Here is a 24,784-nt window from a genome sequence, read left to right on the forward strand (position 1 = left end):
CTGGCACAGGCAGCCAAACTGAATGGGGACACAAGTGAATTTCTCTTCCCTTCCACCTTGTGTTCGCTCTTTTATAGGAGGCAGTTCCCATGCTGACAGGCAGGCAGCCCTCTCTACAGAGTAAGACGACGGCAAAACTTGCTTCTGAAGCCAAGGACAGAGAAAAGTCTGGATACATATGTTCTCTGCATTTGGGATGATTCAGTTTAGGTAGACTACCTGGGTCAGAGCCCAGATGGTCTAAATTGCTGAATCTCAGAGTTTACATTAGCTGAGACTCTAGTTTAATAAGTATATTTTGATTAAACTTCTGAACTCTTCTGATGTTCTTTATAAAGGAAAACCCCAAACCTCCAAGCAACCTCCAAGGGGAAACTGAGGAAATAAAAACTGATGTGACTTCTTTAAAAATATTATATGAGTCACTGTCAGAGCTCAGGCAGGAGCCCACAGCTCCTGAGCACCCGTGCAGTATAACTGATGCAAAGGCAACCCCTGAAGCTTGTTGAGATAAACCAGCAGCTTTGGGAGGTCTGAACTGTCCCGTGCACTTCAGCGAATTGTTATCTGAAAGGCTCAGGGTTGACACCTTAAAAGCCAACATTATTAATTAATTCACCACCGAACAGAGTGTGCTGAAAAGGGGCAGTAACAGTCTTCTCTGGAGTTCAGGACATTGAACTAGAGATAGAAGGCAGTGAGCTTTGAAGAACACTTGAGAGAGGAGCACACCGAAGCTGCATCTGAGGCATCTGAGCTCTTTCAGCAAGAGCTAAACACAAGAAGACAAGGAAGACATTGGACCATCAGCAATGCAAGCTCAGCAGAGCTAGTAGGTGGGATTCAAATGTCTTGGGGGCAATCAAGCCAAAGGGATTCCTGAGGGCATTTACAAATGTGCCTAAACTGCTGTGCTGTCTGTCCCTTATAGTTGGAGCTTATTGTATAGATGGTTTTTGGAAGAGAATTAATATCATCTTTCTCCCTCAGTTTAACCCTACTGGTGATTGACTGCTGGCATGAATACCAAAACATTCAACACAGTAGATAACACACAAAACAAAACCACCAGACAAAACACCCTGTCACTTCACCTATGACAACTTTTCTGTGGTATTATCTTAAGCATGAAGCCATTAAGAAAAGGGCCTGTACTTCTCTGTTTGATTTTGTTACACAGTGTTCGTTCAACCCATTTTCTGTATCTCTCAAGCCCCAAGAGCAGCAGAGCAGCAATGTGACTCAGCTTCAGGAGAGCAGACAGGCCTTGTCAGAGCTGGTTAGTAACCTGGTCTCCAACATCTGAGCAGGTTGAGATGATTCTGCAGAAGGTATGTTTGTAGGCAGTAGGACAAGCAAGATGTGGAATCACATAGGTGGGTACAGTAAGGGTACCAGCAGTTTCTTCCCATGTGACATACATGACAGATAAGCATGTCAACCAATGAAGTGAGTATGGCATCTTAGGAGAGAACATCTGCAAGCTATTTGGCTTTGAAAATACATTCTCACTTGTCATAAGAATAAAGATTGAAGTTCAGAAGTATCGAGAAATACAACAGAGCTTGAACAATATGGTACCTCTACTTGTGCAAAAGGAAATACAACAGCCTACAGGTGGAAAAAAAAAAAAGCCATTTATGCAGTACAAAAGGCCAGAGTGTAAGCTCCACAACTCTGCTGGGTGGGGGCAGGCATCCAGATATTTTTATTGGCTTTGGAATGGGGTGGGGGAGCGCTGCTCTTTACTGTCTGTATCCAGAGGCTATTTGCTTCCTCACCAGAGGAAGGCAGCACAGAGATCCTTTAGGTCCATATCCAAAAAAGGCTGTAGTGGGAAGAGGGCCAACGTACAACACTAGGTAGTACACCAAAGCTAGAAGGTAAATTAATTTAGGATTCATAGATACAGGCTACAGGTGCTAAGAAGAGTACTGCTATCAACAACCTGCTCTAGATGGGGCACAAATGTCAGAAGAATAGGCAAATAAACTTCATGGAGTGACCTGCTTGCTTGGTCTCTGCTATTCTCTGGTGCAGCAACTTTTGTTAGCATGACCATTGTTCCCAGTACATGGCCAAAATCAGTCCACAGCCTTCCTTCACATCCTGAGCAATTCCTCTCCACGGAGACGTAATTCTACTGTATAACACTAAGCACAGCAGACATCTGTTCCCAAGCCTGGTCTGTCGTGTAACAAAAACGGATAATGTGACCCAAAGCCACAATGCCACAGGGAATGATATGCTGTGTACTAGGGACAGGTTGGCAGCCACTGCCCTTAGACCTGACACTTGGAATAAACGGCACAGAGTCATAGAATCCCAGGTAGGAAGGGACTTCAAGGATCATCTGGTCCAACCTTTCTTGGCAAAAGCACAGTCTAGGCAAGATGTCCCAGCACCCTGTCCAGCCGAATCTTAAAAGTATCCAGTGTTGAGGAATCCACCACTTCCCTGGGGGATTGTTCTCATTGTGAAAAATTTTTCCTCTTGTTTCCAATGCGAATCTCCCAGGACTAACTTGTATCCATTACCCTTCATCTTTTCCACATGACTCCTTGTAAAAAGGGACACTGTATTCATTATTAGTTTGGAAAAGAAATGGGTAATAAGTTAGTTTGCTAATAGTATGTAATTCTGCCATTAACAGCCAACTCTAGAGAAACTCTAGAGAATCTGTGAGATGTCAGAGGACTAATTTTATAAACCAAGTCTTACAAAACTCACCTTATTAAACTGAACAAGAACTGAAAGCAAGCTGAATGTTATCTTTCAGTTCTTAACATCACTGCCCATAAAAGGAGCCTGTTAGCTCAAATGTGGATTGAAACCACTGCACAGCACATGCAATGAATCTATATCTGACATATTCCACAAATCTTTTACCAAAGCAGCATTATGTTTGCATTAATTAAAAAGGAAAAACTTTGAATCTGCTAGTAACTGAGGCAGGTTCTCATCATACTACTTTACCAGTATGGCTGTACTTTTCTTTAGCAGGCATGTCCCTAAGAGAAAATGTGATAAGCAAGACCCAAGTCCCACTGAAGCCAAGGGAAAGCCTCCTGGTGACTTCAGTGGAGTTTTGTGTCAACACAGTCCTTGGCCTCCCCATTCAGATGTCATAGAAGTATACCAACCAGAGACCATTGCAGTGATGTTTGGGTTTGTTTGGTTTTTTTTTTAATAGGAAATTCTGTCTACAGAGAAATTGATTTGGATCACCAGACATCCCCTTCTGTGTATTATATGCTTCAGAGCAGCACATTTTGGCCATGAATAATAAATTCATTTCTGAGTGATTACTGAGATTAAATTGTGAAAGTAAGCTATATGCCCTATGAACCACCAACAAAAAAAAATAAAAAAACCTGATTTGAGGAAAGCCTGAGCAAGTCAACCCAGTGACTCCTTCCAGTCCAGATACCTAAGTAGCATGGGTATGACCTGATATTAATGACCCCACTTTTTTTTTTCCTAAAATAACTTAAATGTTCTGGCAGAAACAGAGAGTCGTGCTCACTCCCCTGAAGATCATGAGCATCTGATACAAATCTTGCTTTACTCTGTTGGCACAACTTTCCCATGTCCAATCTTCCTATTACTAGAATATGCTTCTGATTGGATCATCCCAGGGATTTTGCTTGTTTTATAGGAAGGGTGATCTCTAGGGAAATGTTTCATGTCTTCTCTTCCAAAATCAAACTAGGAAAATGCACATTTCCTTAATGAAAGCTAAGAGTAGAGCCAGTGTCCATTAACAACTATGCAACTGTCTAAAGTTCCAAGTCTTGATATTTCCCAGGAGCATGACCTGCAATGATAACTGCTAGGTGTTTCTGAAGAGTTATACAGCCTGTATTGGTAAAAGAGGATAAGGAAAGAGAAGATTCAATGAAGGCAATGAAATGTAGGGAATCATTGTTCTCTTCAAGCCCTTCCTTCTTCAGGATTTCTAATAAGAAGAGATAGTTGGTGAATTCTCACTTTGCACAAACATCTTCTCAACTCCAGAACAGAAGAGTAAGAGATAATTCCCTCATAAGAAATGTCTGAGAGATTAATTCCAGCCTGGCAAAAGCAAACACAATTCCTCTGATTTCAGTGGAGTTACAGATGGCCCACTTAATGTACGACAGGGCTGATTTGGCCCTTCTCACATACTGTAGCACTGCTTTGCCTAGAAACATTTGCTTTCAAAGTAGTTAAGCATGTGTCAACAGCCTGCAACACTGAACGGCAATTAAATAAATTAATAGGAGACAGATGTATATTTTAAAACTTATCCCAGTAGTGGACTTCTAACAGCAAGTACTGATCTTTATTTCCTGTTTAATATCAGGATCTTATGTCAGTATCACAGACAAGAAACTGAGGATCTGCAGAACTATATAAGTTATTGTATATGTATTTCTGCCTCCCACAGTTAGGAAACAGGTATTTAACTGGAATCATGTATAAGCATAATGAGAGTCTTGGGAAGAACTTGTTCTTCCTTATAAGCAGTCTCAGCACTAGAGCAGGTGGGCATGGGCTCGAGAGAGAGAGAGAGAGAGGGAAGAAAATTGCTTACTGTTTCGGGGCTTCTCCTCATCCATGCCTTCGTCTTCATTTTCTGGGTCAATATCTTCTGCTTGAGTTATCCAGTCTAAGTATCCCTTCAAATCCTCCTCTAGCTGTTGTTTTTCTCGTAACTTCTGGAAATCGCCCCGAGCCTTAGCCTTCTCTCTTTCTTTGGAAAACTCCCTAGCAAGAGGGAGGGAGGGAGAGGACATGGGCAGAGGGAAGGAAGAGATTGAAAAACAATGGGTTAGATTGATTTCCACTAGAAAGTCTCCACATCCTGTGTAGCACACCCAGCTTTCTCTATTCTTTTAAGACAGACACATGAATGGATTATTCTTGCTAGATACACATGTAAAACAGCTGGAGTGTTCACATTTTTACCAATGCTTAGGAAAAGATGAATACCTTTTTTTAATCCTTTCATTCTCAACATTTGATTGACAATTCAAATAAAATGCATATGTAACATTTATGTACAATACCATACACTTTACCACTTGATATTCTCCAACAGTTATCCATAAATATCTATATGAATAATGGTTAATTTAATTCAATGATGAACTGTTTGACAATAATCTGACATCTGGAGAGTGAGATGGTGGCTCTAATTTTTAGCCAGGATTCAATCTGTCCTTAAGATTATATGTGTAATCACAATTGGGTTAATTGTAAGTGTAATCAATGGTACTCACAATTCTGTACACACTTAATTATGGGCAATTTCACCCACAGTGCTGGACAATATATTTGAAAATTCAGACCTCAATGTTTTACTGAAGACTTTCAGTATTCAGGGCTGTTGTCTGACAATGCAACATATTTTTCAAATCTCAAGCTGGGTAGACAATCATGATAGATTACGGGTAGACAAAACTAACATTCTGCCAGAAAGTGAACTAGTGTTGACATTTTACAGTTTTATGGAAGACCACTGTTGAGAATATAGGCTTAAACCAGAAGGCATAGGAACAAGAATTTCACGTTGCTTAGTTATGAACCTGGGTGCTTGCTTTGCCTTCTTTTCAGTTGTGGTGCTGTTTCTTCCTCTCTTTTGGAGACACCTATACTGCATTATTTTTTTCCTGGAAATGCTGACCAACCTCTATTTAGAGACTCCTGTGGTTCTAGACCAGATTTTAACACTTGTATTTTAAAAAGTAAGCTTAATGGTTGTGAAAAGTGCTGGACCAAGAGTACTTAAGCATTAAGTCTTATATCTGCTGAAGCAGATCACTACGTAAGGCACACAGAGCAGATAATATGGCCCTTCTGTCTAGAAATTTCTCCCCAATGCATTATCCATTACCCTTGCTGGTGGCTGTCAGCAATGACTGGATTTGAAGAAAAAACTCCACATAATATTTGTCTTAGGTTTGGCTTCTGCAAAAACAAATACGTACCCTACCACTAACTTTGGTGGGATAATATTAGGATTATGAAAATCCTACCCAAAATGTTAATGAGTGCCATCTGAAGTGTCCTCAAGCAACTGAGATGGAGGTGAATTTCTAACAGTCATGGTGAGGTACTTTCTTCCAGTCTGGTCCAAAACCCACTGAAAGATTTCCATTGACTTCACAGGTTTTGGATCGGGCTCTCAATATTATGGGTTGTGCATGCAACCAGCACTGCAGCGGAATGAAAGTAGGATGATGCCTTCATTTCAAGCCAAAGTATGTGACAAACTATGCGTTTGTGATCTTCACCCCTGTCACATTGGTGAGGGTTCAGCCCATCCCATGGGACTGTGATAATGAAGATGGAAATGAAGAAAAGAGTAATTTGCTTCTCAGGCCTGAAGGTAGATCACAGTCAATCCTGGGACCAAACTCAACCGCAAGGCAGAAACAGCTATTGCAAGCATGGCAAGAATGAAAAATCAAATTTTCTCATGTGGGAGTGATAATTTGCTGTTTAAAATGTAAACCAAACAACCCTAAACAACAATAATAAAAACTGTACAAAGAATTTAAAAAAAATCCAATCAATATTAGTTATATTTTCTGCCTCAACAACATCTTGCCTTTGAGTCTCACATACTGCCTTATCCAAATCAATGAACTAACTCTCAAAGAAAAAAAAATAAATCACTGAATGAAGCTATATATTATTAAGCCTGTTTGATAAATCAAATACCAATATTTCAACAGTTGACTACTAAACTGCTTTTTTACAATCTAGAACAAATGGGAAAAACTTTGAAAGGGGCTGAGCCCTCAGATCCAAGTGAGAACTATTTATATTTGCATGGATATAACTTGCAAGGAGTTTTTTTAGAAGCCAAAGTGGAAGACATCATGAAACAGCCCAGCTTACAGAAAGTGAAATTCCTACTGTGCACTGAAATGGCTCATTTATGTTAGATGCAACTAAGCCGCATGCATACTTGAGTCTTTTCAGTCCCCACTTATTGCCTGTCTTAAATGGGACCTGGGCTGGGGAGAGAGCTGACTAAACCAATGTGAGATTTTAGCACAATGCCTTTACACTGACTGTCTGCATAGGTGAATTTCTTACCTAACTTTTTAATGGCACAACTGAAAATACTGTGATTGCCTAGTTTAAATTATCTGCAATTGCATGCCCCTTTCCTTTGTACAATATATGATATTCCACATTTCAGATAACTCTTCAAAGAAGACAACCGATTTGAATTATCCTAATCTCTGCTCTACTGACATTAAACCATTGAGAAAAGGCAGCTCACGAAATTGCTAATGCAGTTCAAACCACTTCCCATGTGGAATGCCAGGCTGTACTCAGGCAAATGTGGTTCTTGATCAAGAATTACTACCAGTGGTCATTTACCATCCTGTGTGAAATAGTTGGTGACCTCAGTCCAGTTCCTATTGCAGGCAGGTGTGCACATTACCTCTGCCACCATCTCAGTTGGCAATAAATGGTCATTGTCTGCAGTTTCAGCAGGGAGGCCAAGGACCAAATATACTTTCTAATGGAAGTGCCATCTTGAGTTTGGAGGTGGCCTTCTTAAAAAAGATTGCAATATCAATTCAGGATAAGGTTGGCAAAGGCTTGCATAACTACCAGGCAATCTTGGTAGTCAGTGAACAAGAGGACATCAGTTTAAGAGTCGGTGAATCTGGTTGTTTTTACCAGGATTCAGTTTGTGACACTTTCCCTTGCTTCTCCCAGAAAATTGTAAGATATGTCTGCCAATGGGAATACCAAGAAGCAGAGTACTCTGAAGACATGTTTTCTCTGTGTGAAGTTAGAGTGGGTCAAGATTGTAAATATAAACACCCAGCTCTGTATCCTGTGCTGTTCCAGAAGAAAATTTCTCGTGCCCATCCTGATAATGGAATATAGGTAGTTTTTGTTTATATCTGATCCCAATATGATTTCTCATGTTTAGCAGAGTGATGAAAAGTAAGCAAAACAGCAGAATTCTAGCAGTTCAAAACTCTTGCATAATATTGGAAGTGCAGCACACACTTCAAACCTCATCCATCTTGATGAGTGTGCCAAGGAATGGGAAAGGTTGGAAGAGGGGACAGAAGACTAGGAAAAAGTCCCGAGAGGTCAAAAAAACTGCTCCAGGAGGAGCAACAACCATAGTCAGCCTCCCATTTGCCTGTCTTGGCAGTAAAAGCATCAAAAGCAGCCAACTGGGTTTTCCATGATGCTCTCAAAGTAGAAGAAAAGGTTGTTCTCCTGCCCTCCATTTGCCCTAGGCAACTGCTTGTTTGGCCTGTGTCCTGGGATTTGGATTGCTGCTAAGCAAAATATAAAAGAAATGCCAATCTATATGCTTAGGCATGCAGGTCTGAAAGTTGAACCCACATTGCTGGTTTTTTTCCTCACTGACTGACTGAAACAGATAAAACAAATATGGAACACCTCTGATCTCAAGAGACCTCTAAGAAGGACTTCACTGCTCACAGCAATGATGTGGAATCCTTTTGTCTGGGTTTCAGGAGATCTGCAGTGTGATCTGCTGACTGTATATTTCCTTTGGAATACATGAATTTTATATTGTACTCAGTCAAGACAGGAAGAGGCTTATAGCTCTGCACATGAATACGCTGTCATACTATTTAGCTTAGCATGTGACTAGTAAATTCACCAGAAGGACTGTGAATGGATGACATACCTGAGGAAAAACAAATTACAAATGAGCTCTTTAGGCAGAGCAGAAGCCAGGATTTGATTTTGCAGGTGCAATCAAAGTGTCTTTGTGAGTACAATTAATTACACTTACGTATTCAGAAGTGATTAAAAACACTAAGCTAATCTGTCATTGATGAAGTCTACCTACATGACATGCTTGGTCAAGTTCCTGAAATAAATAAAGGGGAAGAAATCAGAGATGCCCAGAAGGGATGTACAAAAGATGCCCAGGAATGCTGCTTTGTATCTGCATAGAACAGACAGGTGGATCACCTACATAGATCAGACTAATAGCAATAGCAAGTCTCCAAAAAAAAGCTGAATCTGCAAAGTGAAGACATTTTGCAACTCAGCAGAATTTAGAACTGCTTTAGAAAGTTAACTGTTTAAGAACTGCTTATTTAACCCAAGGAAATTTGGAATGTTTCTCCCATCATTTCTGTGTTTTTTCAAGGATGCAAATTCTCAAGTTTCTTTTTACTTTTCTCCAGTTGAGAAAAAATTTGCAGAAACAGTGCAGCTGTCATAACACTGTGAACACAGCCAGAAAGAGTGACTCACAGCTTAAACAAGGTGAACTTCATCTCTGATTTTAGTTCTCTCTTACAGACTGTTTCCTTCTTTTACCACTAGCTGTGGTGGTCTAGCTGCAGTATGTCAGGAGGTGGAAGATCTAGGCCCCAAAACACTTTCTTGAGTTGAAAAATGAAAGAGAGAGGAAATTTGATTTTTAAGTATGTACCGACACAAATCCAAGTGTGGGTAAACTGAATCAGCACTGCTTCAATAGTACGCACTCCTCAGGGCTGGGCTCACAGGCCCTGTTTATCCAATCAGATACTATATAACCTTGAACCACTATCTTCTACAGTCCTTGAGTGCACCTCTGATGCAACAGATCACTTTCCCTCTGTCAGCTTTTCATCATCCTCCACTACTGCTGACATCCTTCCTTACCTGCTGATCAGAGTATCCATCTGGAGAAACGAGGAGCTTAAGTTTTAAAACTGTACCCAGAGTATCACTCTCCAGATATCCAAACACAGACTATTGCCTCACACTTCATTACTGGGGATATTTTCCTTCTCCAGTACCTGCTTGGAAACCCTCCTCTTTGCAGCAGCTGTCTTAGCTGCATGTCTCCTTCAATGGAGTAACGAAGATAGTAGTAACATCTCCCATAGATCTGCTATTACCTGTCTCTCTTTGCAGGATGGCCAATGGTGGATCTTCTTCTCCTGTCCTACTATTGCCTCTTCCTATCTTGTTGGCACAAATACTGAGGACATAATTTCTGTGAGGCATTAAGTCCCTCTCCTGCTCAGAGATTATTTTCCCTCTCTTATAATTAAAAGACAGGGTACTTCAGGGCTGCCTACTCAGGCAACAGGTACAGGCTCTGAACAAATTCATTTAGAGCTCATTAAAGGAAGCAGGATGTTAGAAACAAAGAAAAAGAGGATGCATAAAAGTCCTCATACCATATTTATCCATGTACATAGAATGGCTGTAGGCACCCAGTCATGCCCAAATTTGGAATTGGAAGCTTAATTCTAGGAGATCTTTTTTTAAAAAAATCTTGTGAGGAACATTTGCTGGCTTGGTTCCACTAATTATGTGGCTCCCCAGGGGAAGTAAAGTTTTTAACTACTAGGGACAATATAAATTGATTTTAATCAAAGCTATTAAATTGATGCTTTGCAGTGAGGGTTATACTGCAGAACTGAAATACAGCTAAATGTCTAGATGTCCTAGGCATGCTTAAACACTAGAAGGAATTCTCCTGCTTCTCTGTTCATCCTTAGAAAAGGTCAGAGGGAAATGATCTTTTCTCCCTGCATCATGCTAGGCTTGTAATCTGCACAACAGAGAAGATGTGCTTATTGAAGAAGAAACGTGCCCAAGATACTCTCCAGGGAAAATAGCCTCCCATTAGGCTGTGCTTTAGAGATACTAAACATGTGGAAATTTCTCATATGAGAAGACATAATTTGGCAGGAAACTCATTCCACAGATGTGAAGGGATTTGTCTCATGCTCTCATTCCTCCTTCAGTCCCACTGACACTTCCAGAGACTTTACTATAATCCCCTTCTCCTGTGGTGAATGACACGCTTCGCCCATAGGGGAGCATAGCGTTGTCCTCTTCCCACAGAGTGCAGGTAGAGGTTTTAGCTGGAGGAACACTTTACAGGTAAAGAGTTGCCTTTTATTGCTTTGATTTAGTCAAAAGGCTCCTTCCATGCCATTAGGAATGCCACATTTTGCTATTGGCACAGCAATAGCCTAGGCCTTCTATTAAGGTTCCTGAAATCAACCCGCCACTGCCCGTTGTTTTGGTAACCATAAAGTAGGAATAGAAATACAAATTTTAAAAAATAAAGAATAATAAAACATTTTCCTGGTACTGCTTACCCGCTAAGTACACCGAGAACCAAGTTAAGTACAAAAAATGACCCTATGATGATTAGTGTAACAAAATAGATCCAGGGCCAGTCCCTTCCTATGGCATCATTGACCTGGAAGAGTGGAATGATAATTAGTGAGACAAGCTCAGATTCTGAGCGCTGCAAGGCTCCAGCCAAAGAGATCCCAAGTCACCAGCAGTAAGATTTTCAATAGCCAGGTTTTTTTTAAATTTATGACAGGTTAACATTAGCAATTTTGAATGCCCTGAGGTTGAATTTCTTTGTCAGAGAATAACACCTCCTTTGTTACCTGTATTGTTATTTGCAATGTTTGAACATTTTGTCAAAATATTTGAGAGCTGATGTGAAGCTTTCTTGGATTCAGATTTTTAATCCTTCTGAGAGAATCCTGGTGACAGGGAAGAACCCTTATTATGGAGTCTTGCCCTGTAGCATTGGAAAAAGGACACCAAAACTGTCAGCTTACCCGCTCAACACACCAAGAACCAGATTTAGAACGAAAAAGGATCCAAAGATGACCAGACTGACAAAATACACCCATGGTAACTCATAGCCCATAGCGTCCTGCATCTGGAAAGACGAAGGAAAGTTAGAAGACAGAGAGGGAAAGCAGAAATGATTAGGCAAAGGAACAGATGGAAAGGTTTGTAAACAGAGCCTGTGGTTGGTTTACACATCATCATAGCAAGTGTTTCTGTATGTTCTTTCTGATGTGACCGCTCCTTTGCTTGCTTTTTTCCTCTAGCTGTTTCCTTACAGACAGTGATTAATACAGGCTGAGATATAACCATGTGCCATACTAGGACTTCTTTGGATGCTCAGAGTTGTGGACTGTCACTTTCTGGAGTTTACTCACAGCACCACAAGGGTCCATCCAATGACTTCTAAACTCCTATTCTACCGACTGCACATACGTATGACTCTTTGCTGCCAGTGAAAATATTGCTAGTTTTTGCGAAGCATTGCCAGGCTGTGTCATCAGATCACGTTTACTTCCCATGTTTAGTGGAGGTACCTGTACCTTACAGAGAAGCATGTGGTAACTGTGGGCAAATACTGATCTTTCCCTGGCAACGCTCTGGTAATCTTCACAGTTTATTGCAGTAAGGGCAGTAGCTGTACGCTTTTGAGGAATGTCCTTGACAAGGCTCACCATGTTCTGACCTGGTCAAGTGTTTTCTAAAGCTTTCTCACAAACTTCCTTTCTCTCCTTGAAGGATGAATTTTTCCTTCAAAATGTGATTCCTACACAATTGAATGCTCAGAGACTTTGAGACTGTAGGCTGGATGACATGAGTATAGGTCTGGCTTTCACACTGCAGTAAGAGTCTGCAAATGAAGCAGACTGACTACTGTTTTAGCACCAGAACCTGTATTATGTGTAGAGCAACTCTAGCACATAATAAGGTATTCTATGTATTCTAAAAGCATCTCATATATAAACGCCATTTTATCTTGAAACCTCTTTCAAAGTTCAAAATTTTGGAAAGTTGCTAGGTATGTTAATAGAAACTCCCTTTCGTGTTGGTATAAAAAAATATCAGAGTCCCTTCTTTACTTTTTATAAACACTTATCTCCTGAGCCAGACATAGCATCATTAAAGAAACAGATGGTGGTTAACATTTTCAGCAGCGCTAAAATGATTTATGAACGTAAATTGCAGACTTGAAAGCACCTAAAGGTATAAAGCAGCCTAGGTTCCTTTGTTTTCCATGCTTCTGATAATTTTATCATATGTTGTCCTCTCCTTCCAGGAAAACGCTCTCTCCTTTGCAACCTAAGCATTTGTAAAGATCACAGAAGAAATATTCTTCCATACATGGGCACTGAGACACACTTGAGGGAAGGCAATCTCACTCAAGATTCATAACAACTCAGGAAAGGAATTTCAGACCTTCAGTAAGACAAGGCAGGAGAGTAACACTAATATAATCAGTTCTTTGTGGATGGAAGTCCATTATCTGTTTCTCTTTCAAAGTACAGTCACTAAGTCCTTTTCTGGCAATAGTCCACAGTCAATGGGCCGATCCAGAACTCCATCTCAGGGCTCCTTCAGCTGTGACTGAACTGAAGGAGACTCATTAAGAAATAAGCTCAAAATCTGCCTCAGTGAAAACAGTTCATCATCCTTTGTCACAGGATTAATACATTTGGTAGTCAGAAGAGAGTGCCTGAACACCTCTCTTCAGGAATCCAGGAGTCTCTCTAACATTTCCTAAGCATATTATTCAGTTTCCCTTTGAATACTTTTGTAGGATTGTTCAGTTAACTTATAAACAACACTAACTATTCATTATGTTTGCAAGCCACATTTCATTCCACATGACCAAAAGTAGACACCTCTGGTGTGAAACACATCAGTGCTTTAAAGAGAACAAAACATCATGATATATAAGGATGGAAGTAAATATTCACCTGAAATCACAGTGGAGAAATCAGGAAGGCAAAACGTAACTATGCAAGCTGGAATTAAGTAAAGAAATGAGACTTAACATCCCCTCTCTTCTACAAAGAATGCCACTATCTATATAAAGCAATCCACACAATCAATAAGTATAGATGACTTGGAAAAACTGCCAGAAGTGTTTACCAGCACAGGCCCAATGATGACTCAACTTCCCTCTAATTATGATAGATGATGATAAAATAGCCTCAGCTATACCTTACTTATCTATCAACAGGGTTTTTTTTGTCAGCTGAGAAAGGCAGCTGGAAAAGTAGAACTTCTCAAAGCTGTAGAAAAATTGAATCCTAAATAGCCAGGTACGGAATTCAAGTGCCTGTCCTTTTGTACTACTCTGGCATGAAGAAATTTCCAGATGGCAAGAAGCTTCCATCGTGGCCTGGTAAAGTATATAACTAGAGAATAGTGTACTTGGGCTATTCCCAATGCCTGCACGATTGCATAACAATTGCACCAGCTAGCATCAGCACAAATTAGTCCCAAAAAATAGACCTGCATTCTGGTACAACGGAGCATTTGGGACCTCTCAGACTGAACATTTAGGAGGTCAGCTTTTCATCTCCTTTATTATTGCCCAGTCATATACGTAACAGAGAAGCTGAGAGGCAGAGTCAGTGATAGCTTCTCGAGTGTAGAGAAGCCATCAGTATTTGGCAGACAGCTGAGTCCTTACTGTCTCTCTTTACTGGACTCCCTATGTTCGGTGCTCTCACATCTCATTTTCTTTAGTAGAAGGTGAGATTATTCTATACACTGCAGGACTGAGCTACAGGTGACAAGAATGTATGTTATATGTTGATATAATACTAGGCATTTGGTAAATTATGTTAAAAAACTCCTTTGATAAGGAGACAGTCCACATTGTGAGCTTACTATTTGCTCTTGAAAAATGTCTGCAGGAGAAATGCAGAGATATAGGTTGCTTGGCAGAAGTTGGGAGGAAAAAAAGTAAGAGACTTACTCAAAACTAACAGCAATGTATCAACATTTAAGAAAAATTAAATTCTTGTCTACGATTATATCCTTCCAAATATCTAGAAATGCTTCCTCCAAAATGGAAGTATCCTAGAATTCAGGGTTCCTCAACAGAACAATGCTCCCATGTCATTAAAAACCTTGCACATGTGTTCAAAACGGCTTCCTGAAAATCTATCATCACTCTGCAAATATGTAGCTATTAATCACGTGTGTATGCATACACGTCCTGTTGACTGCAGCTGGAGGCTTTCACTGCAAGCATAACTTAGGCAGTAGAGCTGATTTTTCCTGATTATGCTACTGAAGTGGAGAAGAGGGTCATGATAAGATCAGAAAGAGCGTTACCATTTGCACACTACTGGGTGCAGAAAACGAGGTCTGCAAAGTGTATTTGCACTGTTGTCTACAGTGAACAGCAAAGGGTTCAGTTATAGGTTGCCTCTCTAGGACAGCCAGTACAACTCCTGCTACACAGTTCAGCTCTTTGGTCAGTGAGTGCACTTCTTCTCCCTGAGTGTTGACTATCAACCAAATGAATCTCACCAGAAAAGGTGGATCATTTTCTAAATTTACAGTTCTGAACAAAGACTATCAGCCAGTGTAGTTCTGAACTACAATATTCCAGCTTACAGTAGTCAAGGTGATTGCAACCTGATGTCAACTTAAGCATGTACAGGACAATTGTTAGGTCAGCTGGAAGCACAGAACTGGTGGGCATCTGTAGATTGTCATTTATAGAAATAATTCTGCTTTCTGAGTCAAACTGCCTGACCTTTCACAGCTCACATCTCAACACTCACATCTCACTACTCTCAACAGTGAGAAAGCTGGTACATTTCTGAACATTAATGCATCATCTCTCAGAGACCTCAGAGATAAGAATCTTAGATTCCTTCTCATGATTTGCTACATACTCTCTCTGGCACAGTGGGGACATCGTTTAGGCTCACTATGCTTCAGCTTTCCAATCTGCAAAGTGGGATACTACTTTGCCTTACTGGGTACTGTTAAAGAAACCACCCAGCACCATGATGAAAGGAGGGTATTTCAGCATATTTGATCTCTGATGGACCTTGTGCACTGGGGAAGAGCTCTTCCTTTGCTAAGCATCCTTAATTGCTATCATTACTACAGCATTTCAACGTCCAGTTGAAGGCTTTTCTCCCATTGATACAGATAATCTCCTAGAAACAGCACGAGGATTTTTAGTTCTGTTGTTTGCTGATCACAATTACAACCAGCAGTTTCAGTAGGGGCCAAGGAATAAAAGTCTATTTATCTCTCTATATAGATGTTTGTGCCTATGCATTCTGGTTCTTCAGAAGACACAGGTGAAGACATACTGGTAAAGCCACAGCAGATATGCATGCTTCACTTGTTTAGAGATTTTTTTATTTTTTTTTTCCCCAGGGATGAGAGTCTGGCACATTTTGAAAGTATCTCATTCATTCCACAGGCATCACAGTTCAAAGACAATGCTAGCGGTATATTACCTATTAACATAATGGTTGAGCATCACCAAGCACATAGCGGAGGTCTTTCAGTCACTTAATGGAAGGGATAGACACAATTCACTAAATTCTGCTGACTTTACAATTCACACCCCCCCACCCTGACATTTGGTGCCAAACGTCTTTCAAAAATAACTGAAAGTTACAGGAAAAGTTTAATCGATCACAGAAGGGCAGCTGTCACTGGAAAGCAGCAAACCGAAGGAAAAAATGAACTCTGTCATGTTCAGCGCACAATACTGGAGAGCTGCAGCTTAATGGAAAGTAAGTTAGGTAGGACAGCAGGGCTAGGCTTCTATTACTTGAATAAATTGCTAATTGATTTCTAATGACTATAGAATGTTATGATAGCCTTTTTAAAATACAAGTCAAGTGCTTCAAGTATTCTATAATGAAGTGTATAACCTTTCACAGAGTAATATTAATCAACAGGAGCAAAGTACTCAATACAATTAAAGGGCAGTAAATTTGGAAATTTTGCGTAGAAATTCCATTTTGTGCAGCTTATCTGTGGAATTCACTGCCTCAGGAAATGATCTAGCCAAACGTAATGGTTGTGTCCAGTAGCATGATCTCTAGTTGAAAACAGATCTTTCTTGTAATGACATAAAATTGGGGAATATTTGGGAGCACAAGACAGCAGAAAGAAGAGGTAACAATTATAACTGAATATATCTTCCTGCTTGAAGCCTTCATTTTGAAAACCATTTTTTTTTTTCCAGGAAAAGGTCTTAAGCACCTTCATAACATTAAGAATGTGTAGAAGTGATTTCCTAAGCTTAGATCAAAGATCAAATGGTAGTCTACTGGCAGGCATGGCTCAGGTGATACATAAAGGGCCATGCATATACTAATGTGAGATTTAGATATTTACCATTGATCAATTACAAAGTAAAGAGGTTTGGATTAAAACATAAATTTTCCTTTTCCACTTCCTCTTTCTTTCCATTCCCATGAATATTTGGGTGAACACATTTCTTTCACACATATGATCATGGAACTACAACTTTAAGCTCTGCTTAAACACTAGAAACTTTTTTTATAGGATGATGCACTGTTTTGCACTGTGAGGGAAAAATGTTTTGCCCCAAATTTTTTAGTCAGAACTCAGTACAAACCCAATTAAAATAAACAGAGGATGGAACTTCACCGTTCAGAGCTATGGCTGTGTTGATGATATTAAATTGAAAAATAAAAATTTACATTATAGACAGTCAGTAAATCCTAAATCTCAGGCAAGGGCCATGTGGCCTAGAAAGGAAAGTACTCCTACTCTCTTATTATTTCTTTGGCTTTCGTTATATCTTCATGCTGCTTTCATGATAGTTAAAGCTTTGCTTTGTTTCTGAAACTTCACAAACTGACTAAAATGCTTTGCATTCATACAGTCAGGGAACATAAAAGGTCTCTCAAAACAAATGTAACCCTTTAGAAGTAACTAAGGTGGGGTGAATTTCCCAGAAAGTGTCTCGATAAATTTGTCCAGTGAAGAAGCAAAACTTTGAAAGATGCATTTTTCTACCTTTCCTCATGCTAGATATATTATATCAGCAGAAATATCTGAGGAACAAAATATTCATCCCAAATAAGAAAAAGGGTATTGCTGGCATTTCCTAAGAATATCCAACTAACAACCATAATTGACAACAGCATGATTTTTGAGGCTGCTCTGCAAACAGAAAAGAAACTATTTGTTCAACGAATCATTCTCTTCTGGTTAAGTTCTCAACTGCAGAGCTAATCTGGGCTTAAGAACACCTTGGCTCTGCAGTACTTGCAGTCTTTGCCTTGAAAGCTCTTGCTAGTAGTCAGAGCAGGCAGAGAACTTGTGAAGATTTGACTCCTTTCTTTCTTTCTCTGAACTCCTCCTTAGAGACCTAAGATATCTGACAACTGTCTCTTTAGTGATCACGCTGTTAAACAACCCATAGGTAGGTAATTGGACTGTGACTATTGAGACTGTGACACAAATAAAGCAACCTCTAAATGTGCAAAAATTTAGTAATGTTGATTAACTCTGGTAACAAATCCTGCATGTATTTTTCTCTGATCTCTAAACAGTACACTGCTTATGCTATACTGTTTTTTTAATGTAATACTTGTGATAAATATATTAATTATGCATTTTGCAACTTATTGTAATCCCCACTGCTCTGAATATTGCTTCTAACAAGGAAATTACTCATTGTGATTCACAATTTCTAACTTTTTCACAAAACTATAAATGCTTAAAAGCCCCAGAAAGATTTCAATAAGGTTAACACAGAACTAAAGGTACATTAAAAAGGGACAGGCTACTAAAATTTACTTTCTACGTATGTTAGGCTCCATAAGCACTTTTTCCAACCCATGGGGCAAATTATGGGATTGCTTCTTTAGCACTGAAACCCTACATGTCTTGAATCTGCTGATTTGTTTGGAGCCTGGATGGTGTGAGGCTGCTGCATGTAATGTCAGTAAATAATGAAAAGAGCACAATTTTACTTGAGAAATTCCTGGCTGGTCTCCACATACATCTCAAGTAAGTCTATATACGGCATGTATCCATCTAACTGAAGTTAGGAGCAAGAAAAGGTTCCTATTTCCTATTACCCATCATATATCCTTAAAGCTGGATTTAGACTTAGTACATTATTGTCCTAAGGATGAAGATTCCACCTTGCAGATTCTTCAATATTTAAAATCTAATTAGTTGTCTTTGCTTGGTTGGTTTTTGATCCAACAGTTGTGTATGTGCCTAATTTAAGGTGTATGAGTAATTCCATTGAAGTCAATGGTCAATATTATTGTTACTAGCAGAAATGAACTGATACGCATAAGCGCTTTGCTTGAATGGGATGGGGCACAGGAACAGGAGAAATATATGATAAGGAGCTCATTTTCTGAAATTCCCTGGGTAAAATTGAAAGTTTAATGTACATACTGACTAAAAAATTATGAAAAGATTTAAGCATTTCAGTCTAGACATTCTAGTGCATCATAAGAAGTATTATCATTTATCTTGTTAACCTGAAATACTCTTTCAGCCTTCCTGAGTATTTAAGACAGGTGGTAAGGAGTGGGAATTTAAGGTCTCAGAGCTGACTCAAGGCAAAAGGACAGAGATGGGGGTAAAAAAACCACAAAACTCCAAACCTTGTAATAAGCAAAAATAAAATAAAAAAACCCCTAGACTTACCAGTCTAGTAATACTTACGGACTTAGCAACAATGGAATAAATTTGCTTCTGAATGGCTTAAAATATAAGCAAAGACACCAGATGCCTTTGCTCTTATGCTGGGTAGAATTTCTTTCTAAGCATCAACATCCTAATAGTCTTAAAGGGACTCCAAGCCACAGTTGCTCCATACCACTGTTCTGAAATATTATGCATTCTGTAGCTGGCACTATCAGATGGATGCAAAGGAGAGACTGGAGAGTTCAACCCAGCTTCAGTCTGAACTGATGACACTCAAAGGAAGGGGCAGCATTTGATCAGTTGCTCCTAACAAAAATTACTTGTTTTGACAATCACATTTCTTTTATTTTGAAGTACTGAAGGAGATGGAGAATTTCAAGCTCAATTGTTCTCTCCATGCACTTATTTTAAGGCTCTTCTTACTGTGTTACCTCAATTACAGAATTTTACAAATTATATATACATCTATAACCTTTTTTCAGAGTGTCTTCAGGAGAAAAGCAAGACAGAGCTGGATGAAGGCAAATGCACAGGGATCATGAACCAGGGCAGAGAATGCTCCAGATTCTGCTATATGGTCACTGTAGGATAAAAGCAAGTAACACAGGCAAGTTTAATCATACGTGGGCAGTGGGAACAGTAATAAGATCCTTAGGTGTACCTTGGTTCCCCAATTCTTCTGTGTGCTTGGTAGTGATGGAAAGAGCAAATTAAAATTCCACTCTGAGCTAGAAATATTGGCAATTTGTACAGAACTCTCTGTAGGAGCTAAATGAAGCCATTAACTGAGAAAGGACTGCCTCTGTGAGGACAACAGAAACATGAAGGGAAGAGATTCATTCTCCACAGAGAACCCTTGAGAAAGAAGCAAAGAAACTGCAGCAATGGAAGATGAGTCCAGAAGAGAGAAGGTGAAGGGGGCAGACAGATCTGAGAATATGGAGTCTGCAGAGTTTGTTTCTTCGTTCCTCCTAACACAGACTGTGCTGAGCCTGCTGTAGATGCCCTCACTCAAGTACACCTACTCTGATCCAAGTGAACTGTAACTCCTGGTTCATTTTAGGAAAACTTGGGGTATAGCTATAGTTCATTGCTATGCTGCCTGATCTCCCTGACAAGAGGGTGAAGTCTTCAGAACTGACCAAGCTTCCCACGCAAAACCATAGAGAAGACAAGTGAAAGCAGTGTTCAGCTCAACCTCACAGTCATGAAAGCACACACTCCTGCAAAAGATACACCTTGACTGCCTCGAACTTCTTGGGGAGACTGTGTAAATGCAGGAGTCCTGCAGAATAGCCCTATCAGGCTGCTGCAACCTGTGCAAGTGCATGGCTAGAGCTGAGATCTAGAGGCCACTGCCTTATAACCATGTCAGCTTCTTGATGGCAAAGTTAAAACATGTAAAATAGCTGTCTGAGCTTCTCTGAAGTGATACAATCACAGCGGAATGCCATTTTGCTGTTATATGAACACCCTTCAATGAAGAACACATAAAAGATGTGAAGCAAACCATATTTGCTTTTCACTGCATACGGTATGCGGGAAGTGCATCACTACCAGTAGAATTTGCCAAGTTTATTTCTTTATTAACAGCACTGAATCATATTTTCATCACTTATGAAATACTGGTCCCACCTTTTCAAGGATATGCACACTTTCTCAGCTGGGGAAGACTGCATAAAGTCTGAGACACATATAAAATCCCCAACTTTCAACCACCTAGCCCCGGATTACTGATACCGTATGCTGACACTGAATCCTTCCACTGTATTTTTTAGCCCCCTGTATATAACCGTTGGAATCCACAACATTATTTCATTCTTTAGTAAAGTTCTATATTCATATTGCAGCTGGTTTTGGTTTGGGTGCACATTTTTTTTTTTTGCAGTCAGCTGTTCTTTAACAGACTGAGCTATTACGGGAAATATCAGGTCTCTGTCTGAGCGGGAAGAGAATTAAAACTTGTATTCAAATACCAGCAGGTCAAAATGTCTTTGGCACACAATGATTGAGCTGAACTGGTTTTCCATTGCAAGCTATTTCTGTTGAAAACGCTTACTGATCCTGTACTAGTACAGCACGGGAGTTTATGCTGGCTGGAGAGGTAGGGGGGCAATATTGACTGGGGGGTGCTTACTACTGTCTTAATTAAATCTGTAATTTCAAATGGCCTTCACACAAGTTTACTGCACAACTTCAGCTGGGGGCAAAGGCCACTGGCCACACTTTTAATTTCAAAATAGAGGAAAAAGTTTAGGCTCCCCGTTGACTTAAAGAAAGCAGCTGTGTTACTGGATTTTGTTCTCACAAAATTGCAACATATATTTGCACTAGCAATGTTCCAAATGGACATGGATTACCATGGCAAATCAAACATCTGAAAAGTGGATTGTGCTGACAAAATCTCAGCGTAATAAATTTTGTTTGTGCAAGTACTACCAGGCAATTCCTGTAGTCAACTATACTATGGGAGGGAAAACAGAAACGATCAGGAAGCTGCCATTTACACCTCCTCCCATCCCACCTGTACTCTTTGTGCTTTCTTTTGGGATTTCTCTATTTTTCTGTGAAATCTGGAGGGTCCTATATACCTCTGCAGGGTGTTTGACAATACAGGGATTCTGAACTCCCACTGAAAACATTAGTTACACACTGAGAATTCCTTACATCAAAGACAAATTCTGAGCTCAAATAAGCCTCCTGCTTTGCCATCTCACTCTCCTTCTCCAGGTTTAATACATAAAAGAGAAAAAAATAATGAAATTTATCTCAATTCGATTTAGCATAGAACATGTCACCCAAAAGTGAAATATTGAAATTAATTTATTGCCAAGTGACAAAGCAACTCACATTCTAGAGTGTGATGGAACTATTGCACTTTGAGGATGTAAATAATTCCCTCTAAATTATTCCCTCAAAAGTTTCTTTGTGTTCCCCCCCCAGTGGTGGCTCAGGTCACTCTGTGTCTGCATTGAGGCTGACCGTGTCATACAGACCAGCTGGGAAAGAACAGGCCATACTCTGACCCAGGCAGAGCTCTTAGAGACACTAGGCCCAGGCTGAGCAGGTCTCCAGGATTTTCCACAGACATAGCCTGGACCCTAGTATGCCCAGCCCTTGCTCTTGATCCATTCTGCTTGTTGATATCAATGGCTGACAAACCATTTTCCCTAATTCTTCCCTGCTCAACAGCTAACATCAGTAGTGGCATTACTTTTGCCTTCTTATTACCCTACTCTTCTTGGTTCCTGAACAGCAGATCTACTTAGAGGAGGTTCATGTCATTGATCCACCTGCAGAGTTCTGCCAAAGTCAGGTCCCTATACAGGTAACAACACCCGTTCAGGCTCTCCATTCTCTCACGTGACCAATTACATGAGAGGGTTAGCTTGTTGGGTGAATTTGCAATTTGCAGAAATGCCATATAGTGACCTCCAAAAATTATTTGGACTTGTGTGACTTAATCAGGATTTGAATTCAGGCCTCCAGGGGCATAAGTCACAGAGCTTTATGTGAGTTGCCTTGTTCCCACGTAAGTGTGTATAGCTTTTTTTTTCCCTTTAAAAGGAAAAGGTTGATCTTTGAAAAAGTCATCCAAAAGCCCAAGGGCTATTTAGCCACAGGGCTGATAGCTCTTTCATTACAGCTACTGCAGCAGTTGCATCTCTTACTGCTGCTCAGTTATTTAAAAACCTTTCATCTTTTAAAGGCTTTGGAAATTGACTCCAAAAGAAAAAAAGTGCTGCTTTCAAGCATGAAAATACCCCTTTGGATGGTGGGTTTCCAAAACTAAAAATTCCGTTTCGTCTTAGAATTCTGGGCTTTCCCTTTCTGTCTCTGTTAATTTTGTATTTACATTTGCACGTCTGATTATCCAGAAAGGATTTTCTGCCTGTTTTACTGTATTGCTGTTTGATAACTGCTTCTATTTATCTTAGTGCAGACTGATAGCAAATTCTACCACAAGTATATCAGAACAGCACTGATTGCTGCATACACAGGAAAACACAAGCGCATACTGTTCCTAGATTTACACAGTCAATTAAGTCCTTAAAAATAAAGATAATGAAAAACAGTACTGTAAGCTGTAGATAATCACTACCTTCTTTACTAAGTGGAGGCATGACTGTTGCTTCTTTTTTCACAATTGATCAGTATATCCCAGTTTCCAATCTATGGTATTCCTACAAATCCATTCTACATTTTAGATGATGATGAATCCCGCTTTCAGTTGTGAACTCACACCCCAGAGTCTCAAATAAAATGTACAATATCTTGAACTCACAGCACACAGCTAACAAACCTTTATCTTACAAGCACAGGAGCCACTCACAGATATTGTATAAGCACTAGAGATTCACTGGAGAAACTGCTATCAAAGAGCCTGAATGAGGTGCAACTGCATTATTGGCAGACAAGACTGCCCCTTCTCTTTTTCTTGTAAGTCTTATGAGCAACACCAAGTAGGCAAGATCAACACAATGTCCAGGACTAACATGCTTTAAAAATCCACACCATGGATGTTCTGTGGTAAATATTTCTCTGACTGAGTCCCAAACCCTTCATTTTCTACTTCTGGTCACTTTGCATCTTTAGGGAGATGTGCCCAATATTGGTTTTAGGCCTTCAGTTGGGGTGCAGTTCAGAGGACTGGAGTTAAGAGGAGACAGCTATAGAGACCATGGGCATGCATAAACTGTATGTTTATGATGGTATGACCACCCAGTCCTCAAGTCCTTCTCAGGCAGAAATCCCACTGAAATCAATGAATAAAACCAGTATTAGCGGACCAATTCTTTCTGCAGGCAGGAAAGGGTTATTACTCACAGTGAGATTGGTGAGGCATTAGTTGTATTGCCTTTTGTCTTAAGAACAAGATGTTAAAACAAATTAAACTCAAAATAAACATGAATTTTATAAATAGTCAGTTCTAGAGCCACCACTTGTGTTCTGACCTTAGGCATATTCCCCAGTCTTTTGCTTTCCCAGGGTCTAGATAATGAACCGAAGTTTGTTATTTGCAAACCTGTTTAGTGGTTATGGGTCCAAACTTAAAAGCTCTGAAGATGATTGTTTCAGAGGCAATGATCATCAGTTCTTGAAAAACTGGTAGTAGGGCCCAAGCAGCACACCCACAAAGAGGCACTCAAAATCCTAAGTCATATGGAAGTGTCCCAGTAGCTTAGCTCTTAATTTTATAGCTCTGGGATAAAAGATTAAAGACAAGAAAGGTCTCCGTGGTGATTAGACAGCAGCAATTAGGAAAAAGTTTAAGGAAGAACAAAAGGAGAAAGAATAGAGAAAGGGCAACAGAAAGACAAGGCTATTAAAGAGGTCCTTCCCACGCAGGAGCACTGGGCAGAGGGTCTCCACTAACACCTCCCCATAACCAACCCAAAGTAACTTATTTTTAATGGAGAGTGTCTTTCCACATAGAGGAAGAGGGCTGAGAGGTCCAAAGCTGAGCTCTGAAGGGCCCATGAAAACTTCATTTCATGCAATAAGTGCCTATTTTGGATTGGAC

At 39.9% G+C, this 24,784-nt stretch overlaps 1 protein-coding gene across 1 annotated transcript in view; it reads right to left on the minus strand.

Annotated features, from left to right (window-relative positions):
- The window catches only part of CACNA1C (calcium voltage-gated channel subunit alpha1 C), a 489,781-nt gene that overhangs the window by 138,315 nt on the left and 326,682 nt on the right, over positions 1-24,784 (minus strand). The window contains exons 8-9 of the mRNA XM_009647934.2: positions 11,595-11,698; positions 4,577-4,749 (exon numbers count right to left, since the gene is read on the minus strand). Of these exons, the coding sequence (XP_009646229.2) occupies positions 4,577-4,749; positions 11,595-11,698 (277 nt within the window). The remainder of the gene's footprint in view (positions 1-4,576; positions 4,750-11,594; positions 11,699-24,784) is intronic.

The sequence above is a fragment of the Egretta garzetta genome, unplaced genomic scaffold, assembly GCF_000687185.1.
Source record: "Egretta garzetta isolate BGI_Z169 unplaced genomic scaffold, ASM68718v1 scaffold511, whole genome shotgun sequence".
Taxonomy (NCBI): Eukaryota; Metazoa; Chordata; class Aves; order Pelecaniformes; family Ardeidae; genus Egretta; species Egretta garzetta.